Source organism: Blennius ocellaris (genome assembly GCF_963422515.1).
Source record: "Blennius ocellaris genome assembly, chromosome: 8".
Taxonomy (NCBI): domain Eukaryota; kingdom Metazoa; phylum Chordata; class Actinopteri; order Blenniiformes; family Blenniidae; genus Blennius; species Blennius ocellaris.
The window spans coordinates 13,882,365-13,909,744 of NC_137657.1; the positions used below are offsets into that span (position 1 = coordinate 13,882,365).

At 43.4% G+C, this 27,380-nt stretch overlaps 1 protein-coding gene across 1 annotated transcript; it reads left to right on the forward strand.

The window, feature by feature from the left end:
* Positions 1-849: 849 nt before the first annotated feature.
* Positions 850-25,170, forward strand: znf574 (zinc finger protein 574). The gene is made up of 10 exons (XM_080500327.1): positions 850-905; positions 3,111-3,271; positions 11,404-12,553; positions 12,668-12,882; positions 13,435-13,614; positions 13,803-13,897; positions 16,005-16,099; positions 20,840-20,988; positions 21,517-21,804; positions 24,297-25,170. The coding sequence occupies exons 1-10, from the start codon at positions 893-895 to the stop codon at positions 24,894-24,896; spliced, it is 2,946 nt and encodes a 981-aa protein (XP_080356453.1). The 5' UTR covers positions 850-892; the 3' UTR covers positions 24,897-25,170.
* The last annotated feature ends 2,210 nt before the right edge of the window (positions 25,171-27,380 follow it).

Genomic DNA, 27,380 nt, shown 5'->3' on the forward strand with positions numbered 1-27,380 from the left:
TTATTGCTAACCTAAAGCTAAAAAAAGAAGGATTCAACCATGTCATGTTCTTGTCAGTGGAAATTCACCTTCGTGGTAAGTTATCTCAAAATCCTCCCTTTGTTCAATACTCTATTGATTTTCCCATCATTCCTCAACAGTAATCTATCTGTGAGTGTGCCTGCACATGTTTTCTCCATCTTCGATAATCACATGGGAGCCTGGTCCACATACATACAAATTCGATTCATATTGGTAGAAATAGGTTATGTATCCTCATAGTGACAATCGTCAGTTTCAATACCTTTAGAAAGCCTTTGAGTTCAAATAATAGCTAAACTGCAATTGCCAATTTACAAATGTGAATGTGTTTCATGAGCAGTAAATGTGTTATGGTTATATCGTTTTAATATGTAAAAAGGTTTCCCAAAATAAAAATTTGACTCAAGCTTTGGTTTTTTCACATTTTGTAATGTTGCTTTGCACCTTCCAGTCACCGTAAAATGTCACAAAACCGAATATTCGCTACTGAAAATGACTACGACCACAAAAATAATGGCAATTTCAATGTGCAAAAAAATACAATGAAATGCTTAAAAAAATAAAAAAAATAAAAAAATAAATGTTTTACTCTGGCGTTATGGATGCAATTGCAAACTCAACAGCATGGCTTTGAGTGTAATGCCAGTTTGTTTGCAATAAAGTGTTTATCTTTCATGACAGCATGACCGATATCTCACGCGCAGCTTCCAGCAGCCTGGGTCTGCTCGGCTCGCGCGCTTTCCCGTTACAAACAGCGTGTCTTATGTAAACTCGCACGCTATTGGCTGGTCAAGTGACCGCTCCTGCCAATCAGAGCGAGGCTTCCAAACATGTAGAAAAAACTGAAGTTGTCCTTTATCCTGGAGCAGTAATGTCTGAAAACGGTGAGTTTAACGCAACTAATTTTATTTATTTTACACGGCCGTTACTTTCCCGGCTGGGCTGCACACGGCGATATGTATGTATGGAGGATTTCGACGGGGGGAGACAGCTAATGGTAACTTTTGGTCTGTCGCCGCCATTACACCACCGAAGAAGCGTATCCCGCCCTCCTTCTCCGGGCTTCTTCTTCTTCTCCTCCTCGGTTTCTCCGCGTATTCAGCGCCGGTCCGGGAGGGTGGGGGTGGTGGGGGGCACCGGCGACGATCTAATGTGGCTTTGACTGGAGCTCTTCAGCAGTGCGGTTGACGCTGCCCTGTTAGCTTTCGAGCTAGCGGGGAGCTGGCTAAGCGCTCGTCGGACACGTTAGCCGTTGTTAGGAAGAAGATGGCCATCGGTGCATGTTGGAGGGAGATGGGAGAGTCGGGGGGTGGCTAGCTGTTAGCATGGAATGCTAACCGTGTAGCCACCATCCTGCTAGCTTGGGGGTCAGACTCCTCAGAATAGGAACAGGGGAGCCAGCATGGGGTGTGCATTAAATATCGGTGACTTTGCAGTTATTATGGCCGTGTCCTTTAACAGCCGGCTGTGTCCTTGGCGGCCGTCAATATGACACAGCTGGTTGATTCGATTCGCCTGCATCATCCCCCACAATGTGTCCACCTGTGTGACATTGTGAAAATCTGAAAATGATGCAGGTCACATGTAATTTCACCTTCTTTTTTGTTGTTGTTGTTGCCAGCTTGCTCACCTGTCTTCACAAACGCTTGCAAACCTGATCGAGTGTCATTGTACTGTGTAAATGATGAGGATCAAGAACTGATCGAAAAACACCCAATGAGAAAGATCTCAACAAAGATATTTATTTTTGTTGAAACGTCAATGCACGTAGACAGTCCCTCTTGCCCCCCCCCCCCCCCCCCAAAAAAAAAAAAAGCCACTCAAGCATGTAGTGTTTACCTCCTTTCATAATCTAAAGATGTGATTGTTGAATTAATTCACTGTGTTGGCCCTGTGGTGAACTGGAAGATGCCTTTTGCTTTGTGTTGGCTCCAGGGCATCCTAATTAACTTGCACAATGCAGGGATATTACATGGATGGAGGAACAATGGCTTTCATGGCAACAGGTCTCGTGAACCTATACCATTCACATCCGGCTCTATGTAGGAAAAAAAAAATGCATGTATGTAGCTTCAGGTCACAGAGAGGTAAAAAACATTTACCTTCCCTTGAAAGTGTTGTTTTTGGCTATGAAACCTCATATGCTGCATGGCGGGTAGTTTTTGCACCTTCAGTTTAAGTGTATCTGTTTAAGAAAAAAAAAATCCTCTTGTGGCAAGGTGCCTTTAAAGAATAAAATGATATATTCTTAACCCACTTTAAAAGATTTACATTCTCAGCAGGAACACATTCTGGGCCAGGCTTATACTTGGTTGGTGAAGTTAGAAAGTAATGAAAAATTGACTGACTTTGTAGCGTCGTCGTTCCCTGTTCGGGGATTTCTCAACAAAACCCAAATGTATTGAACCTTATCCTGTTATAACCCTTATCCTTGACGCTATAGACTTTTCTGTCAATTAAAATAGTAAAGTATAAGATGTGCCAGATTGATGGCTTGGACTGGGATTTCCTGTATATATAGGATTCTTCTTATAAATGGCAGCACTGCTTAAGCATTTTATATATGTGGTAACCACTCGGTGTGAAGTATTGCAGTGAATGCTTTTTGATTATGGTCACAATGCAGTGGCCATGAGCTGGACTCGAATTACAGTAAATATCTAATTGATGTTGTGGCTCAACATCAGCTCAGTCCACGAAGCAGCACAAAGAGAGAAATACTTGGCAAGGGCTGCACCTGAGCAACAACCTGCATGGTCAAAATAACAATTAGCTCAGGCTCAGCACATGGTGAGTCATCTTGGCAACCTCGAGTGAACATCCTGGCGCTTCTGTCCAAGCTGCTGTCGAGATAATATATGCAGGCGCTTCTTTTCATCAGGAGAGGGCAATGTTCACAACCTAACTTCAAATGTAACCCACTGGCGGATAGACATCTGCACAAGGCTCACGTAGTGATGTTACTTTCACATTCACAGCATGCATGTGTTTCGTGAACTGTTGCACCTTTTATCTGAATCAGTTTTGCATTGCTGCGTTCATGAAATGTTTTTTTTTTTTTTTTTTTTTTGTAATTTTTAATCTCCCAGAAGCAATGGAGAGTTCCTCGGTGTACATGTGCTTCCCCTGCTACCAGGAGTTTAACACCCTGGAAGAGGTCCTGAAGCACCAGCTGACGTGCACCGCTGAGGATGAGCAGGCGGACACATCTGGAAGCGCCCCCGCTTCCGTTCCAGGACCGCAGACACGGGTAGGTTCTGGCACGGTCAACACTTACACAATTCTATCACCTGACTATCTATTTGGATTTTAGCTGTGGAACAGGAAATAAAAAGAAAAACTGCAAAAAAAAAAAAAAAAAAAAAAAAAAATCAAGATTGTGACGCTATAACCTAAAATAACCCACCGCATAAAAACCCCCTGGATCATATCTGGATGATGACATTGAAGCATAACTTTGGTCATAAATCGGCAATGCTCTGCTGCTCATCATAGTAATCGTGACCTTGGTCAGAACACTTAACATTGAGGCGTTTGTAATTATTTACTGGCTCGCTTAAAGACGTGTCATAATTTCTGCTTTATCCTGACATCATACCAGCTCGAACTTTTTCGGTAAGATTGGTTATTGTGGAGGTAAGAATATAAACTGTAATTCATGCCATCGTTTTTGCCAAGTGGTTATTACTTGACATGGCATTTTTATTTTCTCTATATTTAACAAGGTAAAAGCCCTGTAGATATATATATATATATATATATATATATTTTTTTTTTTTTTTTTAAGACAAACCTGGCTGAGAGGGTGGCATTAACTCATTTTTACAGCAGTGATGCAGTCACAAAACAAGAGACGCCAGATATTGTCCACTGCATGGGACAATGACAATGAAAAGGGTCAAAATGGCATAGAAGAAAGTGGCCAGCTGAATTCTTTCAAGGAAGTAACTGATATTACTACTTAACCTGATGTTTCAGGCCTTTTTCACGTTAGTTATCAAGTGATCAACAAGGTGATTTATAGGTGATATTGTCTATTTTTTTTAATTTTAAAAACAAGCTTTTCTGAAACATGCATTGATCGACAAATAACAATGGAGGACAGGAAGTGTTTGTGCTGCTCTCTGCTTTTTAATTCAGCAGAGTTTCGCCAAACAAGTGTACATTTACTGCTCCATCTGCTGGATCACATGTGGACATATTTCTTACAAACACAAGATACTGAAGGTCAAAGTTTAAAGAAGCTTTAGTGATTTACTATGCATACGTGCGGGTTGCATTGCAAAAAACAAAAATCACAGCAGAACAATTCGTGAAAGCCAGCTATGAAATCTCGCTGGCCTCCACACAGTCGAAAAAGAGCTTTTCAGTCGAAGATTGAAGAAAGGAAAAAAAAAGTCAGGCTCTCCATAATAAGTTTTTGAGAAATGTGCTCAATAAGTGTGAACATTTATAGGTAGCACTTCTTTCTGCTCCGATCTGCATGTGGCCACTGAACTATAATCAGATACACTCAGTCGACTAAAAAAACAAATGAAGACAAGATATAAGAAATTTCCAGAATCATTATATTGATATGTAACCATGAAAAGCGATTATCATACAATTTTAATGGCGAGGTTCTCTGCTCCATGTTCCTTCCCTGGCAGTGGGCGCCGCTCATGCGCATGTCACTATATTTAAAAGCCGACAGAACTTTTTGTTGCGCTGCATCATTTAGACTTCCTGCTTTTACCCCGATAGATTCACAAGTTGTGCACATTAAGGCCAGCAGCCTATTTAACGCTTTCTTTTAAATATTAAGCACCACCTGGAACCGCTTCTTCCCGTGCAGCGCCGTCGTCGGAGCAACACATTAGCACGCTGTATATCAGAGTAATGAGTCACTAGTGAGGCAATCGGGTGAAATGTGTGGCAGCGCTAAAAGTGTGGTGATTGTAAATTAGGCTGTACATTTAGGATGCCGCGAGAGAAAAGTAACCCCTCATTTGGTTACCGCAGTGGCATTTCTACAGGTCGGGGGGTGTTCTGATTGCCATAAAACCCCGGTCTTCACTACCCGAAACCCAAATTGTCATAAAACACTTCTATCTGCTGTGGGGATCGGAACTCGCAAGAAATCATCGACGTTGACGTGATTATTGATTCTGCTTATCAGTCTCACTTTTCATCGATTCCCGATCAAACAACCTTCTTGTTTTGCAGGATAATGAGTAACACACAGACATGTTGTGATCCAATCAATAAACCTAATCAATACCTTACTCATTCAAAGCTTTAAATGTTAATCTAATTCTAATTGCCGGACAGGGACGATATCGTGAAAGGCCAGTTTGGTTTTACAACATTTCCAGCACCAAAAGCAGATGTTTGATGAGGCGTCAAAAACACACCGCTGACATAAACTTTAAACGGCTACGACCCGGAACCTTCCCACTCCGCCGCGGCAACGGGCGCGTAAACCTTTCACCACTAACGGCCCCGTGGCTCGTTGGCCTCTCCTCACTCGGTAAACTGTCTGGACGGCGAGTGAAAGCGGCGTTCGGCGCTCCTCCTGAGTGAACACCGACACGATTTCCTCCCGAGTGATCGGCACTTTACCAGTCGTCGTGTAAAATGAATCGGTAGAATTGTGTAGATCTTTAATGGGAACCCACCTACAGTATCATCAGAGCAACGTTTTCATTTTTCATTTTTGTTACTAATTTGTTTAAAAGAAAATTAACTCTGGAATATTTTTTTTTGTTTTGAACCATGAATTGCATTAAATAAAGCAATTACAAAGTAATTACAATGGATGCGTAGTTCAAAAAGTGGTTGAAGTGACTTAATCTTAATTGGAAATCCGCTAAACCTCCATCAGCAGTCACTGAATGCTGCAATGCTTTAAAAAAAAAAAAAAAAAAAATGTCTTTAATCCTCTTCCATCTCTGTGTTGTGTTTGGAACTGATCCTCATGTGCATTTTGTTCATGGCCCATATCAACTGTTTAGGTCTGTTCTGTTTTTGTGAGCATCAAATGAAAGCATGCTTCTTGTTTTTCTTGTGTTCCGTTTTAGCGTCCCGTTGACATATGGTTTTGGAATATAATTTCAAACAAAAGGATTCAGATCTCATCCTGTCACCTACGGAGCTATATCAGTTCTAGGGTCCGGCTGCCTCAAACATACGTTTTTAGAACGTGGGACAGAACCCATATGCAAAGATGAAGCCGTGGATAATATCTAAATTTGAGCTCAAACTGGGAGTTTTCACACCGTTAAAGCGAGCACGCCAACCACTGTACTGTCCTGGAATTTGAGCTGCACGTGGACACGGCCCAGCAGCTCGCATATGTCTTATTTAAAACACTGCAATCGGAGCAAATACATCTGCTTAATGTAAACGTTGCATAGCCCGGAGTGTTAAGATGAAGCCGTGAGTATTACGTCTTTGTACACGAAATGAATAAATCACGGTGCAGCGGCGCTGGAAAGATTGCACGCGGAGGAGAGGGAGACATGTGATAAAGGTCGCAGGCCAGATTGAAGTCCAGGATGCCACATTTACATGGTGTCCGCCGAGGCCGGCTGAATCACCACAATGTTCCTCATGCTTCAGTTATAATGAACTGTCGTGATTTCTTTGTTGTATCGTGACCGTCCCAGACTTTTGCTCGTCTGGATTAGCAGTGCAGTGTCATTTTCCCCCCCCCGGTGTTCTTTATTGGTTTGTTTTTCTCTTAGTATGTAAATACTGTTGTATTTTTATTGTTAGGCCCCGAGTGCATCAGAGAGGCCAGCAGGATTTTACATAATGCATGGTATTCAGTTTTTTTTTTGCTTCTTCTTCTTTTTTTTTTTTTTTTTTAACATTATGTGTCCTGTTTGGAGAACCTCCATTGGAATGCATTAGCTCCTTGAGGATGCGATCTGAATTGCAGAATTACAATGTTGCATAATGAGATGAGTTATTCCGTTTCACTTTGACATATTGAGCCGACTCTGTTGGTGTAGCTGGCACTTTTCACTTTTTTTTTTTCTGCCTTGTCCCGTGACTGCTTCAGAAACCCCCGGGGATTAAACGCAGTCATTGGCTCCCGTTTAGCGGGACGGCACGGCCGTGTGCTCAAGACTTCCTGCTCACTGTCTTCAGCACACGTCTCCAAAGCGCGGTGACGCTGAAGACGGGACAGATTGCATCCCAAGTTGCCAGCGGGCAGAAGAGCACGAGGCATTAGTCAGTTGCCACCCCCTTCTCCTGATGGATCGCTCATTGGCCTTCTTGTGGATGAATCAGCTGGTGAAACGCTGTAAACCTGCGTACCTTATGGCCTCCCGTTGCCCGAGAGGCTCCTAGAGACGGCGGTTTTAGGAAGCGTATTAGCCGCTCCGCTGTGTGACGTGGCGTTCACAAGCTTTGACTACTGAAGCCGCTCGGCTCTGAATGGAGAACGTGGACATGGACCATCAGTTCACCCCCTTTGGTTTTTCTGTCTATATCGTCTTTTGTGCAGAGCTGGTGCTTCTTTGGGCATCATGACACTTCTATTGTCTTCAGTAGTTGTACGTCGTAATAACCCCCATGTAGTGTAGTGAGACGGCAGTTATGTCACGGGAAGATTTCTCTCAGGCTGCGTGTGTGTGTGTAAAGAGCTGCTGGCTCTGCAACTTCAGAGTCAAAGCCCCGGTTGGAAATATTGCAAAGATCGCACGCCTTTTGTCTGATGGTCAAAATGGCAGTGTATAGCCACCATCAGTACCTTTTATTGCAACCTTTATTTCCATAGATCTGACAATACCTGTGGCGCCTCAAATGAAATTATTTTGCATATATTGTTGATGTAAAAAGTTGACGACAAAGTCAAAATCTGTGTTTTCGTCAATCATTTGGTGTTCACTCTGTCTCTTTCTTTTTTCTTGGTTAAATGGTATCGATAGTCTGCAGGGTTAGATCTTTTTAGATAATGAAAACCACACGATATGAAGTTAACATCAATATTTTTCCCTCTTCAGTCTCTCTCTTTGACTTGCAGCTTGCCCCTGTGATGAAAATCTCTATTTTAAATGTCACTGCTTAGTAAGTGATGCCGTGTGCCATTTTGGTGCTTTTATTTGTAGGGTGCAGCAGTGGAGAGCCTTCACGACCCTTTGCCACAGATATTTAAAATAAACACAGAACTTTGACATTGGCCTTTACACTGGCAGGGGGAAAAAAAGAAAAAAATCGTTCCTTGTTCATTTGACTTGCAACCACCAAGTACAAATGTTAGTGAGGTTACTTGCTAAATGGACGGAGCAAAACAAAATGCTGCAGGACAGAGTGGGGCCATTTTATCTTCACTGGTGTGCACAATGCGCCTTACATAATTTTTTTTTTGGTCTGATGAAATTCTGGCTTTGTTTTTGTCTGACTAAAGCGGTTGAGTTCACTGCAGGCATTACCCGCCATGTGAATCTGAAAGATTGCAACCTTTTGTACCCGATACATTGGTTAGAAGATGGTTCTACCCAGTGCCAATGAAACACTCTTTGAATGTTATCTCAATTTATTGCTTTTTGTACTGCAATCATTGTAAATGTAATTTGGCTTTTTGTCAAAAGCGTAATTGAACCCAGCCAATTCATTCGATTTTTTTTCCCTCGTCTTTAACACTTTATGCAGCGTTTCTGCGGTATCAAACCCAAGGTTGTTTTCCCCCGGGCTTTTAGTCCTTAAGCCTAACTGTTGAGCCTTTTTTTATTGACATTAATATGACTTATTTATTTGTTATTGTGTCTTATTTGATTTTGACTTTGTTTTCTGTTTATACTGTGTAGAGCAATGCTTAAATGCTTGTCCCTCTGTGATTAATAACATTCTATTCTATTCAAATACGTTTAAATACATACCAACCAATAATCACGGTGATTTCACAACTTCTGCCTGAAGAAATGTTAGATAAATTTCCCTCTGGATTCCTGTAGAAGCCTGGCTACATGTTTTATAAGCAAGAGGTCCTCAAAGCTTTTTGTACATGTTTGAAAACCTGCATTAGGTTGCTTTACTCAAACATGGTGCTTCATAGTTTATTTATCATATTTTCATGGAAAATGTATTGATCGGATGAACCGACTGAAGCAAAACAGATGCTTTAACCAACGAAAGAGGTCAAAACTCCCCACCAGCAGTTCTTCACTCCTTGTTTAGCATAACAGTTTATTTATGGATTATGATTGTCATCAATAGTTAAAAACAAACGGGAAGAAATGGAGAAAATAGGGTTGTATGACTTTTGCGTTGCTTTCACTCTTTTCAAAGGAGGAACCCTTTTTATATTCATCATGTGCACAACTGTTAAGGAGTTATAAAACCCTGCTTTTACTATACTATACACACGATAAGAATATGGAACCAGAAGAAATATATGAAAAATAAAGACCTGTGGCATTGACCTGCGAAATGTAGGAGGACAATGGCACTCCATCGAGTCACTTTAATCTCGTGTCACCGGTAAACCATATGGAGGCAAGAAACCCTTCAACTGAGAGCTTTTACTTTGGAGTACGTTTTTTCCGGTTACACTACCTGCTCTTGAAGAGTGTCCAAGGTTTTTTCACGCAGTGTGAAAAACCTCTTTCACTGCGAAATCGCCTATTCTTGTGCTTTGATGTAAATATTAATACTTACCAACACTCAACAACATGCTTTATATTAATTTACCTTCTTATCAAACTCTGTCACCTTTCAGTGTCACCTGTGCAGTTTTTTTTTTTAAATGTCCTTGATGGTATTTTCCTGACTTGTACACATAGTGATATTATCTATAAGAAGAGTGACGGGTGCCAGAGTTTGATGGAAAACACACATAAGGGTGCATCTGAATAACACAATACAGTGGAAACCATAGTTTTCCTCATAATTAAATTCAGTACGCTATATTTATTTATGCTCAAACTGAAATATTTCAGGCATTTAAGCTAGTATCTTCCAGCCCCGTCGACCCACAAGCCACATGCAGTTTAACATAAACAATGACCGATTTGTCTGTTAGAAAAGTGAATGGAAATATTAACAAGCTCCCAGCAAAACATTCCTCAGATTTAGTTTTCTTTTTCCTGATTAATTTACTAATTGGTGCAGTTTCATTAAGTCGTGCTGTCTATAGCTGTGAGAAGAAAGTATGCAAGTGCCCCCCCCCCCCTTCCTACTGATACTATTTTCTCCACGAGGCACAAACCTGTGTATGGTTTAATCTCAGAGATGGGGTAATTTAACAGTTTTTGTTTGTATTTTTATGTGCTGTATCTGGGGAGGTTGCCAGTTTGCAAACTGGAGCCAAGAAAGAAGATTTACAGGAAGATTATTAGGTCTTTGGAGTGAATTTGATGCATAAAATTACCCGAGCTTTTAGGGATTAGAGTGCATCTGCAATCTGGATTCCTCTCGTTCCTGTTTTTAGTCACAAAGGTTGGACAGCAAAATAATTTTGTTTACTTAATGACTGTGGTACCCAGAATGAAATCATTCAAAATGTCGCTATTGATGTGAACCGACTTCCTGCTTCTTTACAAACAAGTACACAGATTAAAAAAAAAAAAAACATCTCTCATTAAAGCTTGTGTTTAACTGAGAGTAACTTGTCCTTCATTTGTCGCATATTAAATAATGTGTTTATCTCACTATCCTGTTATGAGATGGCGATTGAAAGAGCAAAAACAATTTTAAAAGGCAATTCAAACAGTCAATACAATGAATCTAGTTATACAGTAATTCACATCTGAGTAAAATTGTTATTGCCAGAGTGTGTATTTCCTTTTAAAGATATTAAAATAATGATAGTTGGTGAAGCATTTACTCGTGTTACTAAACAATCAGTGTTTGTCTAACAATACAATAAATGTTAATGCTGTGAATATAATCAGAATGCTACCAGATATTTTTTTTGTACTTGCACATGAAAACACCACAAAGAAAAGCCTCACAAATGAGTACAGCAGGTGAGTCGTGTTGAAGTGCTGTGGCTGAGGCAGTTCCAGGCGCCTTTAACCTCCACCTTGATGTTCTGTTTTTATCATCCAAATGGATGGCGGGAGCAAATGTAAAACCCTGTGGAGTGACCCATCCAACCCGTACGAGCCTTCTGATAGTTATCGGCTGGGCTGCGGCCTTATCTTGGCCGTCCGGAGCTCTCAGAGGAGCCTCGGCTCCAAACACATGCTGCTCTAATTGACCCCAGTGCCCCACCGCTGAATTCTCATCCTTCATCTGCCAGAAAGAATAACATTAACAGATAAAAGCATAAAGACATAGAGGCCTTCTTATTGAGAAATACCCTTTTCTTTATATGCAGTGACACAAAACGAGACAAAAACCAGCATCCTAACGTTGACTGTTGCTCTTTTTTTTTTTTGTCTTTTCTAGTCTATGGATCAACAAGTGATCAATTTAACGAGGACAGTGGATGACACACAGACTGAAGGCCAAGCAGATAATCCTGCCGATATTGCACAGAAGCAGCCTGAGCTTGCTGAAAGGTCGCCTTCAGACCAGCCCAGGATCCTCTACCAGTGTGGCGATTGTGATGAACTTTTCAGAAGCCTGTGCCTTTGGCAGAACCACCGAAAAGAGGGGACGTGTAAGGACAAATCGACACATGATGCACAACCTGACCCAGACACCCCCTCGGCTCAGGGCCTGACTTCACCTCTAAAGCCAGATGACCCTTCTGTCACAGAGGATGAGACGACCACCATCGTCCAGCCGGTGTCCGTGGAAGATGGGGAGGCGCCCGAGGTCGCCGAGGATGCTCCACCCGAGAACGCAGATGATGACGTCGCTCCTGAGGCGGTGGCTTTAACCTCCAATCCAGATCCAGATCCCGATTCTTCCTATAAGAAGAAAGGGGCGAACAAAAAACCAAAGCCGGAACCAGTCCTCCTGTGCGTGGACTGCGGCTTTTGCTTTGGCCTGGTGTCTGAGCTTGTCGCTCACCGCAGGACCCAGCACGGCTTCGAGGAAGCCCTGCACCGCTGCTCCGTGTGCGGCGAGAGCTTCCTCAACACCACACTTTTCCTCTACCACCGCAAGCAGCACCGGCAGCAGGACGAGGAGACGGTGGCGTCGGCGACACTGGCGGAAGGCGACGCCGCGAGCAGTGAAACTGGCGGGCGGGAGATGGTTGAGGCCGCCCCCATTACCAGTGTCGCGACCACTTTCACGCAGCCCGAGCAGTTCTTGTGCACCCAGTGCGGGCAGAGCTTCAGCGGCGAGGCCGACCTGGTCACACACCGCAAGACGAGGCACGACCTGGCGGCGCCCCTGCACGTCTGTTGTCAGTGCAGTGAAACCTTCATGAATACCACGCAGTACTTGTACCACTGGAGGCAGCACCGCTACACGGCGGTGACGGAGGAAGGCGAAGGAAAGGAAGTCGGCGCAGAAACGGACGCCGGTAAACCTGCCGACGGCACGCAGGGTACAAAGCGATCTGCCTCTTCCGAGGCATCCGGTTCTCACCCCTCGAAGAGGAGTAGGCCTTCATTCAGGGCTATTAGTGGAAATGTGCTCAAAGGTAAGCAGGATTTATTGTTTCGAAATCCTATCTCGGGACAAACAAGCCTGGAGTTGCAGGACAACTTGGCCGTAACAAGCTGTTTTTTTTTTCTCCCCCCCCCCACATGGCTAGGAAACAAGGGCTCAGGCACTAAAGATGAATTAGAGGGCAGCACTGCAGCAGACTCAGACAACACCAATCACCCTCCACCTGCCAAGCTGCTCCAGGACTGGTCCCGCACGCCGCTGCCCCACGTTTGCCCCTACTGCGGCAAAACTTTCACCCGGCGCGTCTTCCTGCGCACACACGTCTACAGCCACACCGGAGAAAAGCTCTTCACATGCAAGGTGCCCATTAACAATCTCATCAGACTGCCTGTGTGCCAGACGGATGATTTGCTTTCATGTAAAGATCATTTACGTTTTGCGGCTCCCTTTGATGAGACGATGTAAAGCTACTAAGTGGAGCCGGGCACAGTTTGAACCTCTTTTGTTTGAATCTTATTATGTTTGACAGATTTCTTGTTGTCTTCACACAATGGAAATTGTCCTAATGATGAGAAGGGAAATTAATGTAGCCATGCAGTCGTCTGCCCCTCTTACAGTGAAGTAGAAGGGCGACAAAGCAGTCTGAATGTGCTGCAATTACTCCCAATTACTGATTTCAAGAATTATTTTTTTTTTTTGATGAAGTGGAAAAATAACAGCCTTAACAGTTGAGTAAGAGCTAATTTTATGTTCTTGCTGATGGGTTTACGTGAGGTAACTCACCATTTTTCATCCCTCAAATCAATGTATACTTGCTGACAGCTATGCATAGCTTTATTTATTTATTCCCTTTTTGCAAAAAAGAATGTCAATAGAACTATGGCACTAACTCTTGTTCTTGTCCTTCTGAAGGTTTGCTCAAAGTCCTTCACCAACTCCCAGAGCCTGCTGCGCCACAGCATGAGCCACACAGGCAACAAGCCCTTCAGCTGTGACGCTTGTGGCAAAAACTTCTCGCAGGCAGCCACCCTGAAGAGACACCAACGCATTCACACGTCTACGCATCCTCGGCGCAAGCGTGGACGCAAACCGGTACAGCCTCTCTCCTATATTCTAACTCTACAAAAAAAAAAAAAAAAAAGCCTTAAAATGTCGAGTTCCAGTACCCAAATCTCGTATGTAAACACTGAAGGGAAAAGAAAAAACATGTTCATCTATATGTTACATTGTAGATGGCCTCACTTTCAAATCCTCGCTTAGTAAAACGTATCTCATTGCAGGTGTGTAGTTTGGACAGTGTGGAAGCAGCTCATCTCTTCGCGTGTCCCAACTGTCCTTCACGGTTCAGCACCGTGGATCAACTCAACCATCACAAGTAAGAACACTTTACTAATGTCATCTTTTACACCCCCCCCCCCCCATATTTCTTGGTTTGAAAAAAACAAAACAAAAATATGTTAGACATTTGGGGCAATATTCAGGCTTTCTTCTTTCTTTTTTTTTTTCCTTCTTCGACTCTTGTTTACATAAATACATCAGAATTACGGTCCAAAAACAGCCCAGGACAGGATTTAGATAAACCTCCCTCCCTCTCGCCAGGAGCTGTAGTAGCTGAGCCGTGTCCGACTACTGAGCAAGACCTTTAAGCTGTGTAGCCAACACGCCGAGATGTCTGCGTGTGCCCTTGAGCCTCAGCCACATATGATTGACAGACAGAGGCCTGGTAAATTAAGATGATAACGATAAGGACCCGGGACTGTGGGAAGAGCCCGGGCCCTGTCCATGCCTGACAGAATGCTGGGCGGAGCCTCCGAGGCTGCAGTGGCTGTGCAGTGAAACAGCATGAAATTGCTGACGGAACACAGGAAAGGAAAAGTGCACACCATTTTGTACAAGCAGGACAATGCTCTCACGGACATGAATAGTGTAAAAGCAAATGTGAAAGATTAATGTTTAATCTTAAATTCATTGTGCTGCAGAGGCAAAAGTCAGGAAATCGAACAAAAATGCTCTAAAAAAAAAAAAAACTTTTTTGGGGGGGGGGGGGGGGGGGGGTTCTGGTAACGCCCAGGTTGGTCTAAAAAAAAAAAAAATGTTGGGAACAGAGGGTTTCAAGTAATGTCGTCGAGTTGATTGTTGCTTTTTAAAACAGACGATGCTCGTTTTGTTTTCACAAAACATCAACGATGTCCTTGAACAGGCTTTTTACTGAGCTTTCAACGAAAACCCACAAACAAACTCGTTGAGCAGATGGAGTCCGCTCATACATCATTCAATGAAGAAGACCTTCAGATAGGATTGTTGTCCTTTTTTCTTTTCTTTTCTTTTTTTTTTATTCCCGAGTTTTGTTGTCTTTTTTTTCTTCTTTTTTTTTTATTCCCGACTTCACAAATAACCTTCTCAGTGAAGAAAGCTCCTCAGTTTTCTTCCAGAGGATGAAGAAGGGAAGCGAGGCTACAGGGCACAATTGTTTTTTTAATTTGCATGGAAAATTACTTGTGCAAATAATTAATTATCCAAATTGTGCCCTTATTCTGTTGATAAACAAATCAATTAATCACCTCGTTGTTGTAACCGCTGTTAGTTCACCACATTCTTTTAATTCTCGGGCTATATGCACAACATCAGTTCTGCTCATCAAAGAACATCTGGCTTGGAGGAGCAGAGGTCCTGACTGAAATGTTAATCCTGCGAGCCGCCTCAGGGTCAGATGTCCCTGAAATATTGATTTGTATTGTGGGAACAGAATCAGTCTGGTCTTTCACAAAGGCCTTGAAGGGACCTTGCGCATCACCTTTAACACCCTACTTTATTTAAAGTGGCTTTTTGGTTCAGTGTGTTTATATAAGCAAACCCGTAAAGCTTTGTAATGGAATGCCTTTGCCCCTATATATGCAGCGTTTAGTGGAGGGTGATCTCTTTTTTTTTTTTCCCCTTAAACACCCATCTATTCGAGTGTTATGATTGCAGGAAACGTTCAGGTTTTTTTGTTGTTGTTTATTTTTTTCTCTTCTCCCTGCTGTAAAAGCCAGCCTGATGCAGCATTAGGTGACTGCATCCTAACACTTCTCCCCTCCCCTAAGGCTATACTCAGAGTAACATAATGCAATGGATAAATATAGCCTTTCACGTCCCAACTCTCGACTCCTCCCAGTTTACAGCTGCTCTTTTTTTTTAATCTGCAGACCGTTATACACTCCGCTAATACCCCTCATTTGACCTGGAGTACAGCTGAGCACATACTCGCTGGTAATCCCCCCGACGAGTCACATATAGGGTGGCAGCTTAAAACCAAAACATAACTTTTATTACAGAGTTTTATGGGCCTCTGAATTAAAAGACTTTTTAAGCCTCCATATTGGGAGCAGTAATTTTTTTTTATTTCGTTGTTTTGTGTGATTACGGCTTCAATCTGTTAAACACCAGTCACACACCTTTTGTAATCCCGCGAGTGTGAATTGTGAATATGTGTGTTGGAACAGATTGCTCCACACCAGCCATCCGTTCCCCTGCTCTGAATGCGGCGAGGCCTTCAAACGCAGAAGAGACCTTGACCTGCACTCCCTCACGCATCAAGGTGAGTGTTCAGGCCTTTTTCTTTTCTTTTCTTTTTTTTTTCTTCCTTGCCGTATATCAATATTCATACCACAAACAGATGTGAATTTATGACTGAGAAAATGTTCACTATTTTAGTATTGCTTTCATGTGTTTCAAATATATACAGCTTTTAATTTCAAATCAAGGCTGTAAATCTCACGCCAATGTGGTGGCAGAGATTCTATAGTCATGCATTTTCAATCTTGTTGGAATAAAAACACGACTTTGCATGTTTTCCCACTCATCTCACAGCTATTTTGCTTGCTGTACCTGCACAATTGTTTAGTGGATATTATTTATAATAACTATAATTCAATATTTAATCTATTTATGAAACATGGTCTGTTTAATGTAAATTAATCTCTGGATGGATAGAACTGCAATGCCAACAGCGAGTTCATATTTCTCAATGGTTTGTGCATTTTATCGTGATACTATAAACGGGCCAATAAACTGCTAATGAAAGAGGTTCACATTTAACCCGGACGCCCTTCCTGATGCATCCTGAGCGGTTGAGAGTTGAGGGCTTTGCTCGATGACTCACAGTGGTGACACAGTGAGAGTCAAACCAGCAAACACGACGTTCCAAGTTTGTTCCTGAATCTCTACTGGTTCTTACTGGTTTTACAATGTCTTCCACTTTCGAAAATGTTCATCTCTCCACCACGATCGTACCACCACTTGGTACGATTTATAAAGGTGACATCTTTACTCCTAATATGGGGATTTAAAACAAACAAACAAACAAGCGTATATCCAGACAGCCACACTGTACTCCGCAACAGCTTTATGACAGACACTTTACGGTTACTAACGAGGTGCAGCACTTCTTTATCTCTCATAAAAAAAAAACGGCAAGCACAAGAACATAAAGAATAACAGCTGTTTCATGAAATGAAGAAAGATAATACTTTGTGCGTGTGTGTCTGTGTACAAATATATATCTGGGTTCTCAGTGAGTTTTCTTTTTGATCTTGTGGAGCTGCTGTATGTCCCGCTGTCTTGACATTATATTTCAGACGCCATCTTACTAGAACCGTTGAATAAAGTGCGTGATGACATGCAAGGTCATTTAACACAGGAAGCGACTATTATTAGTTTTACTACAGACCTCTGGAGCCCTGATATTTGCCTCATGTGACTGCTGAGCCTCACTGCACACTGGGATTCGTACATGCAAATGTTAATGATGAGCAGCACATGGGTGATGAACACAGAACAAGCTCATGCCATTTTCTATACAAAACAACCAGTTTGTCGATAAAAGGAAAGTTAATGGAAGGTTAATGTAACTATCGGATAGGGAAAGTATCACGATCAGCTGACATTCTATTCGGGGGGAAAAATCTGAACTGGATTGTTTTGTCTGACAAATTTTGAATTAATCTCAGCAATTTCTTCTTGAGAAGGAGTTTGCCAGACAAGAAGGAGCCTCTCAGTACCATGGCGCTTAGTAAATAAGCAACCAATAGATGAAATGGAATCCATTTAACTATGGATGCGATGTTGCAATATTTCCCTTGCATATCCTGTACTGACTGCCAGAAATATACCGGGATGTCCTATTGAATGCCTCGGTTCCAGATAGATATGATAAACCCTTTTGTGTGGCCATGTTATTGTGCTTTTTCCATGCTTTTGTTAAAAAAGTGCCGATAAAGAGTGACAATACTGAGATACCAGATGTAAGTCCATATGTCTCCTCTGTAAAGGAAGCCAATTAGAGACGTTGCTCGGATCAGCACAGCATGTAGCGCATTACCATTGATGAAAGCTAAGTCGGCGGCAAATGACCTCATCAGGCGGCCCGGGTGGTCCGCGTTGTTTATTTAGAAACGTGGATCTGCGGCGTACAGTACGTCCACTGCCCTCTGCTGCATTCAGCCGGTGACTTCCTATTGATTTGTTTGCCATGTGGGATGGAGCAGGAAGGTGGAGGTAAATGAATTGGGTCAACATGTTGACACTTCATCTTAATCAGGCGGGTGTTGGCACGGCAACCTCATTAGTTAAGCTGGAAGAGTCGGCGTGCAGCAGGGGTCATATGTACGTCTCGCCTCTGAGAAAGATGATTGGAGGGATTGATCTATTGATCAATCCAAGGCCAAAGGCAGACATTGCCGTTATAAAAGGTTTAATTAGAAGATCTCGGTAAGTAGCTGAGTGGGTTGGCCCCTACTGGGACAGACAGTACAGATGATTAGCAGGCTGCAGGATAGTGGCATGATGGCCTATGGACATGCTGATGAACCGTCAATGTCAGCAGTTTCCCAGCTGGGTTTTCAAGAGCAACTCAGCGAGAGCTTGGTTAAATACAACAGCCAACTGAACCAGCTGATTAGAAATGAATTAATGTACTGGGTACTTATCTGATTGACAGATAATGAATATGCAAAATACTGCCAATCAATTACAGTAGGAAGTTGTTTTGCTATTATGTTAAAATAAATTACTTGTTAATTGAGAAGAAATGGCAGATTAACTATTAAGCGTCATATTTAGATTTTGTGTCGTGACATTTGTTTCCATTGTGTTTCGGAGTCAAAAGAACCAATTTCCCCACATAACTCAGATGTTTGTGAGGTGTGTCAATATTTATAAATTATGGACTATATATGTATTATAAACCTGAGGAGAACAACTGTAAATGCTATTTTTCAGGCAGTGAAATTAACAGTTCTATACAAACAAGCAAAACGAGTGATAAAATGTTAAAGGGCCAGAATGCTTTTCAAAAATAGAAATTGTTTTCTTACTTAACCCATTCTGAAGTCAATAAAAAGAGGTTTTCTATTCTGTGAAGATCTCCCGTGGCTGGAGTCTGGCTCTTCTTTCTGTGTGTTTGACAAACAGACACCTTGATGTTGAGGGCAGGACTCTTATGGATCATACCCGGACGTCTACGACTCCAAAATGTTTATTTCTACCGCTGTTTATTTCATCAACTTTTGTATGGTAGTAAGTTTGGCTGAACAATTTCCCACTTCATTAAAACAGCAGCGGTGACTGCAGCAGTGTGCTTTAGCACGTTACATCATTTATGCCTGCTGCCAGTGCCTTCTGGAAAGAAATAACAAAAGCTAAGCTAGAGCATGGAGAGAGTGTGGCTGTCGAGGTGGAAGCACAGGGGAAAATCTTGCTATGGAAGTAGATGGCGAATGGTGGTCGTGGTCCAGTGTTTCACGTGCCTCCAGGTCTGACAGCGATTGTTCACGTGCAGCTGTGATGTGGAAGTCGCACTGTTTAGAATGAAGTGTCGGTTGCATGCGAAATCTCTGACCCCAGAAAATAATGTGAAAGTGTTTGTTTCTCCACGACTCTGACCTTGGCCGTCCACCAACCCCTCTCACTGCACGACGTAAAACCACAGAGTTCAAGCCACAGTCGTTTATCTTTCTTGGGGAAAGACCAGACCGTCAGCGTCTGTAGCCACCTTAAGATAGTTCTTAATAGAGCTGCGAAATATGTCGCCCATCCATCATCACTGCTTTGGAGCCCTACAGCAAGGGAAGCCTCCCCATTAAATACATAATGCCCATGTTTCCATCTGGAGCGACTTTGCCATTTGCTCTACAGGCACTTTGTGTTATTCATGGGTAGCGATGTCAAAAGTGCAGAGAGAAGATTGAGCCAGACAGGAAGTTGCCAAACGAAAGGCGTCATGCATCTGGTCATTTGAGAAGCAAAACATCCCGGTGATTACCGAAGCACAAAAGCACAGAAATAAAGGGACCAAAAGCTGCAAAGTCACCGAACTGCAGGAACTGCAGACACACGGCCCAGTCAAAGCTGGTGTGAATCAGGTGCCAGAGAAAGAACACTGTGATTTGGGAGAAGCACAGACCCATACTTAAGTATTTACATTTATCAGAAATAATTTCAGTATAACAACACTCGCAATTATTGTTCAACTAATAACCCAACTTTTTTTTTTTTTTTTAATAACAGTGACTATGTGATTGAGTTTATTATGCTCTTCTGGAATCAATCAGATGTTCTGCATGGTGGGATAGTGGCACTCCTTTCAGAAATGCGGGATTTTTTTTGCACAATTTTCTCTTTTCATGAAAACATCAAAGTATTTAGGATCGTCTTTGTCGAATTTCAGCAAAACACTTGGTAATCAAAGGCGTAAAAATGATCACTGGTGGTAAAACCACTGATTATTATCTGCGACTGACTGCCTCACATTAAGTGGTTTCAATACAAATTGATCACTCCTACTGAATCCATGTTGCACTTAATGAGGTTTGATAACTCTCTGGTAACAGCACATCCCCAGACAATAGGAGAAATGCTTCACAGGTGGTGTCAACAAATGTTGGCCAGTTTTGTCGTCATTATGAATTCATTACAAAATGTTAGTCAAATTCAAAAAGAATAATTAATTTGGGTCCCTGTTGTTTTCGTTTATTTTACATCTTGTCGCATACACTTTTGGGGTTGGATTCTCCCCGCGCATTCACTTCATGAATAACCATTAAACCCGGGCACATTCTTTTGTTGACAGAGAAAACTGGCTGCTGCCGAATGCTGTGGCGCCGGTGCCCACCACCAGCCTTTTCTGTATGTGCCACCTGTCACCGCATGAGAGTTGGCACAACATCTAGCAGTCGAGCGCACTCAAATCAGCCTTCAGATATTCACATGGTGCTGAAGCTTGTAGCACGAGGAGAGCCGTATGACCACCTGTCCAAAACTCCGCACGGTCTCATTACAGACAAACAGCCGGCGACGTGTCCGCACTGTTCATCCCAGTTCATCAACCAGTCGGTGCTGGACATCCACCTGCAGCGGTGTCCGACACCAGAGGAGGAGAGGAATATTGGCCGTGGACGTGGCCAAGGCCGAGGCCGCAGCATCGGGCAGGTTGGCAACAGCATTTCATTGACCCTTTCATTCTTACCCTGTCACTGGTGGGGAGGGTTCATGACGTGTAACGAAAACCAGCATTTCGAGAACCTTGATATGGAGAATTTAAAAGAAGACGACATGATGGAAAGCAGAGAAATTGATCTTTCTTACCCCCTATATGAGTCCTATGTTGGTCCTTATGTGTGGTGTTTTTGTTTCTATGAAATAACTGCTGGGTGCGGACTGTTAAAATCATCTTGTAAAAAAAAAAAAAAGAGGAAGAAATCAAAATGACTCCAGCGTCACGGTGAGCCTTTATCTTCATCGGGTTTCACCAGGTTTCAGTTCTCCATCTCCAGTGCAGACAGAACAGAACAGAACTGCAGATTTAGTGAAAGGGTGGTGACATCTAACAAAGGTTAAAAAAACTGTGACATTGTTATTGCGTCACAATTAGACCATGAAGACATTCTCCATTCATTGCCTCTGATCTCCAGCTCATTGCCCTCTGGATTGTCTCTCCCTTCCCTGCCTCTCCCTCAGGTTGAATGTGACCTCTGTGGTCACCGCTGCATGACCCAGGAGGGCCTCGACCTCCATCGGTTATCCCACACGGGCCAGACGCCTCTCAAGTGCCCGGTGACGCCTTGCCGCCGCAGATTCACCAGCAACAGCAGCCTGGAGGAGCACGTGCTCGCGCATTTCCAAGGAACGCTCAGCAAGTCCAAAAACAGACCTCGTTTCCGCTGTCAGATTTGCCACAAGGAATTTGCCTACAATTCCACCTTCAGCGTTCACATGAGGACACACACTGACGAGAGGCCCTTTGAGGTAAGGAAAGATGATTATACGCGCCAGTGTGTGTTTGCATAAGAAGGGACTTTTTCTCGCAGCCCTCAGAGTTGTATTCCTTCCTTTTCCGTAAAACACGTTCAAATCGCTCAATGCCTCGCAGTCGAAATTGAAAACCCAGGGCTACCTCATCCCCTCACGGTCACACCTGTTCATAGACGTGGCCATCTCTCCGGTTCCGGACCATGGCCATTTGTGCAGCGTGTCCTGCGGGTGTTTCCTCCCTCCCTGTGTACCTGTGATTAATGGCAGGGCTGAGTTAGGACCTGTCAGCTCCCCTCTGTGCCTGTTACTATTCTGGGATTCTCTCCCTCTCTCTCCGCTGCTCTGGTGATGAGGCAGGACATCAACTACAGACCCACCCAAGCCCATCTCAGCACGCCGCGCTGCAGAAATTGATTTAATGTTGTGGCTTTGCTTTGAGCCATATCTATCAGCCACGGTAAGGACTGAGGTCCAAGAGCATTGGTTTCAAACAACAGCGCTAGTTATGGGGATGAATTTTAATTTATAGCCAATGCACTGTGTGTTCTCGCAGGGACACTCATATTTGCTCTGAGTATAAAGAGCGAACTCTGCAGTAAAAGTGACTCTTCTCGAGTACATTTCATGGGGTTACTCAAAAGCCGCATCTGTCAACAGGGATTACAGATTCAATTGGAGTGTCCCCAGTGGGAATCAAAGTAAAGCTCAATAATGTCATTCCTCAGTAGTGCTTCAGGTGTAATCAGCTACGGAGTTGTAGTTCATTGTCTGCACTCAGGTGGGATCAAGCAGGGAGAGAATGTTACTGTGGCAGGGGCTGTTGATTACTGATGTGATTGCTTTATTTAGGGGTAAACGCTTGCCATTTCATAACTGATCACACTCTGTGTAGCTGATTATACTTTTCCTCGCAGAGCAACAACAGTTAAATGACAAGTCGATTATTTGAACGCAAAATTACAAGACCCCTATTTTAAGGCTTTCGCTCGCTGAGAATTGACGTTTTGGGTGTTGTAGTGCGCTGGTAAGCTGAGTATGTTTGAGCTTTGGTTTAGGACAAAGTATACACATTGTGTTATATAATGTCATAGGATGGTATAGGATTTACTTTCCCCCTCCTCTGCATAGGAAGGGTATTAAATCTGCAACCTTTACGACCAAAACAGACACTTTTTTGATGAAACCTTAACAATAACGAGAACACAACTATCAAGTCGAGATCTATATATATGTAGCGGATAAAAACAGCTGGCAGCTCACAGGCAGGATGTGACACAGAGGAAGGGCACGAAAACCTTTTGTATTTAATGCACATTGTACTTTTTTTCTCTCCCAAAATGAAATGTATTTCAAGGTGGGAATGGTCAAATACCTGCATTCAGATTTCATAAAAAAATATACATCTAACCGTTTGGCTCTATAGTGGCATCACTTTTTGCTGAAATGTGTTCGTCTGACAGAGGAGATGAATCTTTTATGGCCCTCTCTGTCATTAAGGATGTCCATATCGATATATAGTTAATGTATAGCTGCTTAATGTTGCAGTTATGATATGGAAAAAAAAAAACCTTCGGTGAAGGACCCCATACTTTTTATTTCTCTTTCTAGCTGTTTAGCGCTTAAGATTATTTAATAGCTGTTCCAATTCATAAGGATGTGACACAATTGTGAGTAATGGATTCTTTTTCGTTGCACAAAAAAAACAAGCAGACCATTGAATTTCATGAGAATTGTTTTCATGTAATATTTTGAAAGCAACATGGAGCCACTACAAAGAGTCTCAAGAGCAGCTTCAGGATCAGAGCAGTTCAGAGCAGGGTTGTTGACCCCGGCATTAAAGATGGATGAAAGAATCATTTCTAATGTTTTATTGACCAAATGGCGGATAGATTGTTTTGGGGAGTGAAAAAAATAAATAAATCAGACTTACCAAAACCTGGATTCATTCGTCTTCTCTACCACTTTACCCATTTTAATGTTCAGTGAGTGTCGGAGCAGATTCCTCCCAGTATTTGGTGACAATCGGGACAGGACCTGGACACGGTGCCAGTGCGTCACGCTGCAAACAAAAGGAGTCAATCACACACAGTCAGTCAGAATTGCAGTCATTCCAGAATCGCCACCTCACCTCACACACGTCTTTGCGCCGTGGGAGGAAAGTGGCGTATGTGGAGAAAGCCCACGCTCACGCAGGAAATACAAAAAAAAAAAAAAAAAACTGAATCGATTCTATTCCTTTTGCATCTGTCCTCCCCCTGCACTATTTTCTTTCTGCTCAGTCTGTGTCTCAGCCACAAGTGCTGCCGCTGCAGAAAATAGGGAGAGGTCTCGGGGAAATATTAATTGCAGTGGAGTTTGTGCACTGGCACTGTTGTGAGCGTTAACTTCCCTGGCACCCGCTCATGCTTTTATATTTCCAACCTTCTCCCTTCTTCCGCTTCCCCTCCTCTCCTCCTCTCCTCCTCTCCTCCTCACTCATGTCACAGTGCACCACATGTGGGAAGCGTTTCCGCCAGCTGCCCCACCTGCAGGACCACGAGCGCATCCACAGCGGCCTGCGGCCTTTCTGCTGCTGGATCTGCGGGCGGAGTTTCAGCGTGGCCGCCCGTCTCACCGAGCACGCCCGCACGCACAGCGGCGAGAAGCCTTACCCCTGTCAGCACTGCAACGCCGCCTTCCGCTCGCGCTCCAACCTGGATAAACACATCCGGCTGCACGGGGAGCTGCCGCAGGAGGCGCAAGGGCAGGTGCTGCACGTGGCCGAGGCCGCCGAGGTCCAGAAGATGCTGAAGGGGGCCAAGGTGCTGTCCTCCCTGGCCGCCGCGGCCGAGGTGGAGTCGGGCACCGTGCAGACCATTTATGTACTGCAGGGGGCTGAAGGAACCGCCGAGACGGTCATGATCCCGTCTGATCAGCTCAGCGGGATCGAGGGAGCGTCGCAGGTCGTCATCCTGCCCTCCGCCGTGCTGGGAACTCAGGGCATCGGCGTTCCCACCATCACCATGGAAGGAAACGAAATCACCATGGTGGAGACGAACCAGTCGCCGCAGCACGCCATCGAGTTCATTGTGGAGGAGACGGTATGAAAGCGGATTAGAGGAGTAGACACATTGGAAGGTAGACTGGTGAGTGGGAGTGATTTACTTTATCTGTATATAGTGTGTTATGTTTCAGAACCGTTTGGAGGAAAGAAAATAAACCCCAGTCGTGGGCTAATGTTGTAACTTTCCTTTAATTTGCCCACAATATGAATCAACATTGTTCCAGCAGTGTAAAGAAAACAGGATGATCCACAGAGGAAACCATCAGAAGACCTAAATGAGATTTTCAGTTTAAAAGCTGTCGATCGTATACAAGCATTTATTTACAGCCTCTATTTCTTTGTCGATCACGTGGCCGCCTCTGAAATGTCTCCTGCTTTCTTTCTAATAAAACGTTTCAGCTTTCACACTCGTGGGTGTCCATCATTTTATTAGGCGGTTGACATGAGGCCATCGCCTCCATCCCTTCAGATTGGATAGACTTTATAGGTCCTGCTGTAAATTGCCACCTCTGCCGGTTGACAAACTGTATGAAGTCTTCTGCAGAGAATTATGAAAGCCCCCCCCCCCCCACAGCACTAGTCGATGCTCGGCTCCCCTCACTGCTGTTCCTGTCACTCACGTGCGCACTAATGTTGGTGGAAGGCAGCGAGAAGGGAGAGTTGTGTATAGATCAACGCTAATGTTCCAATAATTTTCAAGGACGTTATGTTATCGATTGGCTTTGTGCCGTAATTAAATACAATAATAACCGGGAAACGTTGAGATTTATGGTGATTTAACTGAAGTACAGCATTATGCAGTGGCAAGTAGTGTAATGAAATTATCCAGCACTTGCTGTATAGTTATCAAAAATAATGATCCTATTTGTGCGTGAATGGGAAGAGGCATAATGCGATATAAGTTTTGCCAGCGCTGCAGTAGCCTATTACAGGCTTCTAAAGCGCAGTTTATGGCTGTCTCCCTCCCAGTGATTGCTGACAGGGGGGGGTTTGAAACCACACGCACACACCGTGGCACTCAGTCTTAGTTTGTTTTCATGTCATGGAAGCAGAAATGCTGATGATTGTGCAAGTAACCGAAATGGGGGGGAGAAATGGCAACGTTTCTGCCGAGAGAGAAGCTGAGGAGGGAATGGAGGGCTCGCGAGGAGCAAGAAAGACGCTGGAGCCGGGAGTTTAGCTGGATTTTAATTGCTTTTCTGTGCGAGTCAACAAGGAAGCTAGTCGATAAGTACATGCCGGGTTTTTTTTTTTTTTCCTCCTTCCTGGGAAATGTTGAGAGCTGATATTCGGATGGGGTGTCACTTATCCGAACTGCTGCCTAAACACTGAACCAGAAAAAACAAAACAAACAAACGTATGTACACAAATAGTTGATGCTTATGGTGAAAGCATGAAACCAGTATTCCGTTACTTTGGTGTCTGGACTTCCCAAACGGGATGAAGAGGTTGAGTGAGCGTGTGAACAAAAAAAACTGATTAGTCTTCTTCACTGCTTATTTCAAACTCAGGTAAACAAACACACTCACTCCTGCAGGCGATTTCAAACAGACGCCCTCAAAGTACCCAGCTGGCCTCTCTGCAGGGGCGCCAGAGAGCACGTCTTTCCATTTTCGTTTCGAGAGGAAATTCTTACCAAAAGAAAGAGAGTTAAAGCTCAGATTTGCATGATTGAATTTTAGATTTATGCTCCAAATACAAAACACATACCGGTACATGTGCTTCAAACTGTATTAATGTCACTTCCTTTTCACGTCTCATTTGTATTCATTTGTCCTTCATTTAACTTGTGAAAGACCTCATTAAGATTAGAATCTATTTTTGAATACAAACTTGACCATGATAAAATACACGTTCATACATTTGACATTAAAACCGGAAGGTTCAGCGGAGCGTAACAAGAGAACACCAATGATTCCCAGGACTCCACCACTCTGCATCAACATACTGACCAAAGAAGAGCGCAGCGATAACTGTGTGTTATTTACCGTAGAGCACGAATTGACCTTAAATGTAATTGAGATGCTGGAGCTCTGAGGTCACAACACCACGTCTTCAGTAACCTGCATGTGGTTACCATGTCAACCATCACTTCAGTATTTTTGTATAGCAGCACGACATACTTTGTTTCGGAGAGACACTTTTCTTGATGTGCTTTTGTGTGTCACACAGTGTCTCCTTGTCAGAAGGATGTTCGAGTCGCCAGTCGGCCTCAGTACGTCTGTTGTCAGGAGGAAATTCCTTGAGAGGACATGCAAACTCCACATAGAAATGCCCCCCCCCCCCACACACACACACACACACACACACACACACACACACACACACAACCTGGAGTCCAACTGGGGGCCTTCCTGCTGTTTGCACCTCTACGCACTGTGTGAACCTGCAAAGGGATCAATCAGTGTCGACATAAATGTTTTTAGAATCTAAAAAAGAATGTGTTTGTGTGTAAAATCTGATGTTGCCCGACCTCATAATTGGAACGGCCAGATGTTCAGTCATTAACGTATGGATCACGGCAGTT